We start from the raw sequence: 9463 nt of genomic DNA, 5'->3' as shown, positions 1-9463 counted from the left end.
TTGGCCCCTAAAATAATGAAAACATAATTCAGAACATTGCTTACACTCCATATAAACACTCCAACCTTATACTAGGCAACAGTCCATTAATGGTGGTGATCCAACACTACAAAAAAAACTTAACATCAAGCCAATCAATTAAGCTGTTTTTGGCCCCTAAAATGTGCAAATATGGTCCAGCTCATTGCTTATACTCGATAGAAATGCCTTAACACGTCACGAATTTTTCATTGTATCTCACTAAATTGAAAAATTCTTAGACTCGTTTTATAAATCTCATATGAAATGGAAACTCATGTAAGATCCTATATATATTTGAAAAACTAAAACTCACTCCAAACCATTACTATAAGCCGTTAGATCTAATAAGTTTACGTTTGTCATTATGCATCCAAGGAGGGTCATGTTTCGAATGACGATAACTGTATGAGTTATTGTATTCGCAATAGTTTCGCCAAGGAACTTGGGAAATAGATAAATCTATTGGTCACCTATAGAATACAAGGTTACGGTCGATCGCGCGGCTTGATAATCAGCACGTCTGTTTTCATCCAAACCTTTTTAACGTTTTTGACATTTTACACGTGGTGGTTTTTGTGAAAATGAACTTCGAATAAATTGGGCAGTGATGGTTGATTACACAGAAAAACCCCGGAGTACGTACAAAGCATGTTACTAGTGTCATAACTGAGGAAGGAAATTACTTATCTTTCTGAAACACGTGTTAAGGGTGGCACACACGCAGGTATACACAATTAGGGAGATATAAGGCAGATGGCATAGGACTAGTAGTTAGTGCCTGAAAAGGCAGCTCCTGCGAAATTCTCAAAATTGTGTCGATTAATGTATATGACAATTGTAATAATTGTATATATATGCGCTGTAAAGCGCTTGATAGTGGCTTATGTTAGTTAGATGGGGCCCTATATAAAAAGTTGTATATTATGTTATTATTATAGCCGTATTAATTGGATGACTTTCTCTTGCTTGTGTCTAGTACATGTAGGTGCTTATATGTTTTTCAATCAATTATTCACTTATAATTTTGTAATATTGATGCAGTGATATATTTCAATGGTTGGCGTTGAAAACTAACATCGTCACGATTGTGAATGAACCAACTCAATATAGTCACTAATTAGATTGATCCCAATTATGTTCTCAGAGTGACTGAACCAATGCTGTATTGATGTGAAACACGCGTGAATTGTTATTACAATATTTATCAACAACACACAAATATTTCATTCATACCATTGTTTGAGACCCGATGTTGTTGAAAATAAGCATCATCGAAAAGTCGCCATTTTGGCACCGTTATAAAGTACTATTTAAAGTCACTTAATATACAGTAGTTATGATGGTTTGGTTTGGTTTTATTTTGTTTAACGTCCTATCAACAGTTAAGGTCATTTAAGAACGTGTCTCCATGAATGTTGTGCATGCGTGCTTGCTTGCGAGTGTGCAGGAGGCGAATTTTGATGCTGACTTAATAGTGCTATCTCTCTGAAATACCATGACGAAGTCACCCAGCACATCTTGCCCAGTCACATTATTCTGACAACGGGTGAATCAGTTGTTGCCATTACCCTTGATGCTGCACGTTAAGCACGGAATAACAACTAATATTTTCAAGAACTTTGGTATGAAACAAAAAGAATCACCATTGGTCCAGTTACTGTTGCATTCGCGTTCGATTCTAGTGTTGCAGCATTAGTTTGAATAAGTTTACTATCATTTGTTGATTTCTGTGGGTATTTAGCCAATCAGCGTGATCCTTGTAAACAGCATTGCGATACCAGAATTAGTATTATAATCAACTCACTATTCCAAATAGGCTACAGAGGCAATATGATATAAACCAAATCTTCCTACCCGTTCCACTTTGATAAGCTACATGTATGATGTTATACTGTATCTGTAAATTCTGTGCAAATGACTGAATATGAAATTGAAAATATCAAAACGCCAGATTAATCCTCAATTTATTTTTATTTCATGATTTTATAAATGTATATACATGTATAGTGTTGAATAACAAATAAAATATGTTTAAATCAATATATAGTTTGCATATCAGAGATAAATTGATTTGATCAATTAACAGATATGTAAAAATGTGGACATAAACTTTATTTTGTTCTGATCGATACGCATATATTTGATAAATGTTAATATTATAAAAAAAAAAAAAATTGATGATCAATGACGCATTTAAAAATATAATTACTAAAATTGAGCTAATGCATAAGTTTTATCAAATGGTTTATATCAATGTTCATAAAGCACTTTGTGAATAACTTTCTCTTTTTTGGTTTAATGACTAGACCAATATATATATATAAGACAATTAATTGTTTTACCGTTTAATACCATCAATATTTCTCGAGTATGTCAGAATAAGGATATTTTTCACAAGTCCTTCGCATTCCTGAAAATATCTGTATATTCTGTCATAAAAGTGAAATAGATATGGCATTAACATATGTAACCGGAAAACCATTAAACTTTTTTTTAATACTTTTATACAAAGATAGTAGAAAACACTTATTTTTCTGTCGCTTCATCTTCAGCTGTAAAGAATATCTGTGGCAGGAAATAGGAAATATCATTTTGATTGGCTAATATAAAATTGATACTCCACCATATATCATGACATGTGAAAAAAATTAATTTCGTATAACTTAACTGTAAATTTACACGACACTGAATATTATACTGGAAAAATCATCAATAAAAATATATTCTACAAAACAATGTATTGATTGAATGTTAATACAATAGTATAACATATATCAGGGACGTCAAAGCCATAATTTGATTGGGTGGAAGGAAGTGCACTTTTCAGGTATGTGATTACGATTGGGAATTAAAGGAAGGGTCAAAGAGAAAGGAGAGGAACACACCTCATCCTCTTAGCCATATAGCGTAATGACAAGACATGGTATGGTTACATTTCTTATTTGGAATAAAGCGAAACTATAGGTGATTTTATTTTAATATCTCAACAATAATGTTTTTAGACGAGGTGATAAAAGGGCATTCCATTGATAATTGCTTGTAAGTGGGTATTAAAAATGCAGGCGACTACTCCAACTTAATACAGGTTTAAGTTTCTTAAGGAATTTTGAGGCATGGGGGTACTAAAAGAAAAAGTCTGTTTTCTGAGTAGCTAAGGTGTAACTTATCAAGCTCAATGCAACTTCCTAAACTATAGCTGAACTTTGGTTATGCAGAATACAATAATGTCCAAAACGATTAACATTTAAAATAAAAAAAATAAAAAAATATGTTGAGGATGGGACACAAATGTTTGAGGTTATCAATCTTGATGCGTTTCTTTGTATTGGTTTTTACTCTTGTGTATTTTCCACAGAAGACGTTCCGAGGAATGGGTTTTTCCTGTCCTTATTGAAACGTAAGACCATTTCGTAGGGATAAGGTAGTTCCACGCTTGAAGTTTTATCTAGTTCATCCATCTGTAATATTAAATATTCAATCTTGATGAATATGCACATATTTACATTGGAATACATAGTCAATTGATCTATATGATATTTTCACAATTTTTGAAAACATGCCAAAAAGACATACCTTCATACCGACCAAATCTTCAATTTATAATTTAAAATATTAATCAATTATTGACTTTCGTGGAGGTGAATATGTTGTTATATGGACCTACATACATACAGAAAAAAGCCCTTTAATTGTTATATTTAATTATAAAAAAAAAACATAAAAAAAATGTATAGAGGAAAGTATTGAATTTGTTTGAAAGCAATGTGACATTCAACAATTGAAATTACACCATAAAGCTGACCTGTTATTTCTTAAAATAATAACATCACAAATCACCGACTTCCATATGATTATGACACCCCAAAGGATCATGGAAAAATGTGTGTCATATAATATTTTCAATGATACTTGATGGATATCCCAGACCTAACATCGAAGATACACTTTTAGGTCCATCTGTAACTATAAATGTTGGTCTTAGCCAGTTAACTGTGGACTAAAATCAATCTGCAGTAATAGATCTGTTTTACAACCGTAGTTTTCACACACCTCCTCTGTGGTAAGCGTCCAGCCCGTACCGGCTCCCATATTGTCCTCCAACTGTTTGATTGAGGTGGCACCGATTATCACTGACGACACCACATTCTTCTGCAGAAGCCACCTCAGTGCCACCTGGGGTACACTTCTACCTACAAACAAGAACATAGACAGCATATCAGTACGAACGAACAAATGTGTGATTTGAAGATAAACGTAAAAGAAGAAAAAACAATAGCAATGTCTCTTCCAACAAAAGAAAACTTGACAAAAATTCATGCAAATGTGATAAAATGTAATAGTCTGTGATGAAAGAGATATTTATCAGTATATTTTTTCCAGCCTGTGACGAGTAGAGTTCATATGTTCATCACACCAAGAATATTACAGCTGCAGCTTAATTGTGAAAGGCGGCAATTGTGAAAAAGGAAACATAGGACAAAAATCAGTTCTACAATGAAATTAACCTCTTTTCTGTATCTTCAATAACTCTGGCCAGGCTTACCATGGCTAATGGCTATTTTGGACATGACGTCCACAAGGTTCCAGTAAAACTCATTATCTTCATACTTGCTCCAACCAGGACTGCTCTGGAATGATCTACTTGACTCCTTGGCGGCGGTAAACCCAATCCTAGAACCGTCACTTTCTGGTTTGGCCCCACGCTTGAACTTTCCTGTTAACAATCCCCTGAAGGACAAAATGATGGGTGAGCATATCTATATACTCATACAACACCATAAGATCATCAATCTGGCTGAGTGCAAACTATAAATTATACAGTAGAGCACCGCAGTACACAGAAGACATCAGAATGACACTAGATTGATATATATATATATATGTTGACCTCCAGCTTATATTGCATCTCATGATCAAAATTCCAAAACGAGGCTGTCGACAAGGCTAGTTACTGTGTTCTCTCACCCTTTCAGTGGACTCCATGGAAGTACACCGACACCTTCATTCCTGCACACCTGAAACTCCTCCAACTCGGGATGGCGACATAACAGGTTGTATTGTTGCTATCAACATAAAATAAATCAACGGGGAATTCACTTGAGATTCTTACTACACAGAAACAGCATTTCATGTTTAATATTCACAGATGGGCCATATTTAAATAAATAGGAAACTAACACAAATATGTCATTATTAAGCTTACAAATGAGGTATATTCTACTTTATATTGATTATCTGAGAAAAAGGGAAAACATAAAAAACAAAGGAAATAAGTTGTCCTTAATATTTAGTAGAGAAGGCAATTTATTCTTTGTATTGAGTAAAGGAAACGTGTTCTTAATTTTGAGTATCGAACGCAATTCATACTTTATTGTGAGAAAAGGAAAATCATTTTTTTATTCGTGAGTGCAGAAAACATGTTCAGTTCTTAAATTTGAGTAAAGGAGACAATCCATATTTCATTTTAAGTACAGGAAATGTGTCTTCAATTTTGAGTACAGTAGGCATACTACCAGTATACACTATCATAATGAGAAATGGAAACATTATATTATATTATAATGGATGCAGGAATTATATTGAGTTCTAAATAGACTGAAATAACTGACTTTCTTCTTTTAAAATATTTTTTTGATGGGGCAGAGATTAAAATCTTAAAAGGAGGAAGTTGCTTAATTTGGACTACATCTTATAATGAGGACAAGGAACACATACGCTATGGTAGGTACAGGAAACATGTTATACTTTTATCATGGGTTTTATAGAAACATATCATACTTTATATTCAGTAGATAAGACAAATTATACAAAAAGTCTAAACCTGCTTGTATGTTCACATTATAATTGAAGAAACACTAGTACTGGTACATCATATACTTACAACAGTAATGTATTCTATTACCCTTACATACAGACCAAAACAATATTGTTTACCTGTAGACCTATGATGGAGTTGATTCCCATTGCTTCCGCTTTGTCGACAATCTTCTGCATCTGCCAGCCTGTGAGATTGCAGACGCCCACATAGCGAACCTTGCCGCCCCTGACAAGGTCATCCAACGCCCGAAGGGTTTCCTCTATGGGGACTGCCGAATCCCAACCATGAGTCTGCAATGAAGCATTGATTATGTAACGCAAGCTTAACTCATTCACCCCTGAAATTTTATAATGAACTTTTTCAACCATAGAATTGGAAGAGTTCAAATGTGTCTTCAGGGGTGAATGAGTCATATGTATGTATTGTTTTTGAAATAAGTCGCAACATAGCATTTGTGACATGAATCTTATGGTGGTATGATAAGGGGACATAGCTCCCACCAATTAAGAGAAAAATAATTTTGGCCAACCACATCTGAATATGGCTACTATATCAATTGGCTTTCATTAAATCTGGATCAAAACTGTAGGGAAGCGTTGTGTGGACAAACTTTGCCTAAACACAATATTTGACTAACTTTGCAAAGATGGGGTATAACTCCAAAAAAAGATAGCGGGAATTGAAAAAAACAACATGCATACATGTAGGTACATAACTTGAAAGAGCTATGGAGGTTAAAAAGAATTGGATAAAGCTATAGGAGAAATTTCTTACACAAGATCAAGATCCCACTACATGTATTAAAATTGTTAAAGGGGAATAACTCCCAACAATATACCAGGATCAAAAAAGTGAGTGCAGGTACATTCATTCAGAATGCATGTATGGTAATTACATCAGTGGAGATTCACAAAATCTTACGAAAACTCGAGGACTTATCTGGACAAGACTCGAGCTACAAACAGATGGATGGACAAATGGACAGACGGACAGACAGATAAACAGACAACCTGATTCCAGTATACCCCCTTGTTGCCTTGTTACAGGATATATCAAATTTGATTTTGTAAGCAAGTGTCTCTATAAAAAAAAAAAATATTAATTGATTTAAAAGTCATTTGTACTATTTTGCTATGACCGCCTCCATTGAAGAAGTTGCTACATGCATTCATCCTTAACTTAATAGTTCTGTATGGGGCACTTCGCCAACAGTCAATTCTAAACTCTTGATTCCTTTTCTATGATAGCAACAAGGCGATGTTTTATGCTATTAATTTATTTTTTATCAAGTATTTAAAAAACAAAATAAGCACATTAACTCATTCACCCCTGAAGACACATTTGAACCCTTCCAATTCAAAGGTTGGAATGGTTCATTAAGAAATTTCAAGGGTGACTGTGTTAATACTTTTCAAGTTTACCTGGTAGAGGTCAATATAGTCAGTCTGCAGACGTCGAAGGCTGTCATCACACATTTGTAGGATATGTCGTCTGCTCAGACCGGAGTCATTTGGTCCTGATCCCATCGGAATACGGACTTTTGTTGCTATGACAAAGTTTTCTCGTTTTTGTTTGAAATTTATCCAATTTTATAATTTGAACTCATCCGTATAAGTTTGAAATCATATTTCACAAGTGAATTGTTTAATGTATCAACACCTTAACTGTTTAACTCTTTCACCCTAGAAGATACATGAGAACTCTTCAAATTCAAAGGTTGAAAGAGCCTATTATAAAATTTCAGAGGTAAATGAGCTAAGCACCTCAGAGCTAAACATCCATGGGGGAAATATATTTCTCGTAAGAAATATTATATGGTCAAGGTCATTCATTTGATCACCCTAAATAACCATTTATTGCAGCATGCTACAGCTTATGAATATCATTCACGACTTATATAATAGCAGCTTAAAGATTCTTTATTTGTTTTGCGCCTGTGACTTGACACTAGGTAAAGGTTGTTCAGTTTAAAATCAAATTTCATAGCATATCATTGTGTTTACAACAAAACATATATTCAGAATAACATGTTTATCTCATAAAGCCAGTGACTTTGAAAGTTGATCAAGGTCACTCTTTCAAATATATATTGATAGCCCTTAATCGAAACTTGTATGACCCTAGCTTATACAAGACTGACAGGAAGTGTACTAGAAGGACAGGAAGTGTATGTACCAGACAGACAGGAACTATACAAGAAAAACAGAAAGTGTTCTAGACATACAGACAGGCAGTATACTAGACAGGCAAGAAGTGTACCAAACATACAGGACATACACTAGACAGACAGGAAGTGTACCAGACATACAGGACATCCACTAGACAGGCAGGAAATGTACCAGACAGGCAGGACATACACTAGACAGACAGACAGGCAGTATACTAGACAGGCAGGAAATTTACCAGACAGACAGGACATACGTACACTAGACAGACAGACAAGACATACACTAGACAGACAGACAGGCAGTATACTAGACAGGCAGGAAGTGTACCAGACAGACAGGACATACACTAGACAGACGGGAAGTGTACCAGACAGACAGGAACTATACAAGAAAAACAGAAAGTGTTCTAGACATACAGACAGGCAGTATACTAGGCAGGCAAGAAGTGTACCAAACATACAGGACATACACTAGACAGACAGGAAGTCTACCAGACAGACAGGTCATACACTAGACAGACAGGAAATGTACCAGACATACAGGACATACACTAGACAGACAGACAGACAGGCAGTATACTAAAGAGGCAGGAAATGTACCAGACAGAAAGGACATACACTAGACAGACAGGAAGTGTACCAGACAGACAGGACATACACTAGACAGACAGACAGGCAGGATACTAAAGAGGCAGGAAATGTACCAGACAGACAGGACATACACTAGACAGACAGACAGGCAGTATACTAAAGAGGCAGGAAATGTACCAGACAGACAGGACATACACTAGACAGACAAGAAGTGTACCAGACAGACAGGACATACACTAGACAGACGGGAAGTGTACCAGACAGACAGGAACTATACAAGAAAAACAGAAAGTGTTCTAGACATACAGACAGGCAGTATACTAGACAGGCAGGAAATGTACCAGACAGACAGGACATAAACTAGACAGGCAGGAAGTGTACCAGACAGACAGGACATACACTAGACAGACGGGAAGTGTACCAGACAGACAGGAACTATACAAGAAAAACAGAAAGTGTTCTAGACATACAGACAGGCAGTATACTAGACAGGCAGGAAATGTACCAGACAGACAGGACATACACTAGACAGGCAGGAAATGTACCAGACAGACAGGAAATACACTAGACAGACAGACAGGCAGTATACTAGACAGACAGGAAGTGTACCAGACAGACAGGACATACACTAGAAAGACAGGAAGTGGTACTAGACAGAGATGAAGTAAACTAGATAGAAAATTAGTTAACTGCAGATAGGCAAAGAATGTTCTAGACAGCACTGGAATAACTTTACTGTAGGTGGAATCGATGTGATAAAATCTCACTTTTTCAGCCAGGAACCGACAATTTTTTCTGATAAACCCAAGCTATATATATTGGCTGTGTCTATAAAGTTTCCTCCAAGCTCCACAAATCTGTCCAGT

At 35.5% G+C, this 9463-nt stretch overlaps 1 protein-coding gene across 1 annotated transcript; it reads right to left on the bottom strand.

Annotated features, from left to right (window-relative positions):
- Positions 1 to 2058: 2058 nt before the first annotated feature.
- Positions 2059 to 9462, bottom strand: LOC110454714 (uncharacterized oxidoreductase YajO-like; the record flags this gene model as incomplete). The annotated part of the gene is made up of 7 exons (XM_021504382.1): positions 2059 to 3479; positions 4072 to 4211; positions 4565 to 4749; positions 4987 to 5084; positions 5956 to 6129; positions 7261 to 7411; positions 9365 to 9462. Coding segments are annotated over 7 exons (972 nt in total), but the record flags the coding sequence as incomplete, so codon positions are not given.
- Position 9463: the final 1 nt, after the last annotated feature.

This window comes from Mizuhopecten yessoensis, unplaced genomic scaffold, assembly GCF_002113885.1.
Source record: "Mizuhopecten yessoensis strain PY_sf001 unplaced genomic scaffold, ASM211388v2 scaffold8035, whole genome shotgun sequence".
In the NCBI taxonomy this organism is placed as follows: Eukaryota; Metazoa; Mollusca; class Bivalvia; order Pectinida; family Pectinidae; genus Mizuhopecten; species Mizuhopecten yessoensis.
Note: the sequence above shows the minus strand (reverse complement) of the source record. Positions and strands in the feature narration are given on the sequence as shown.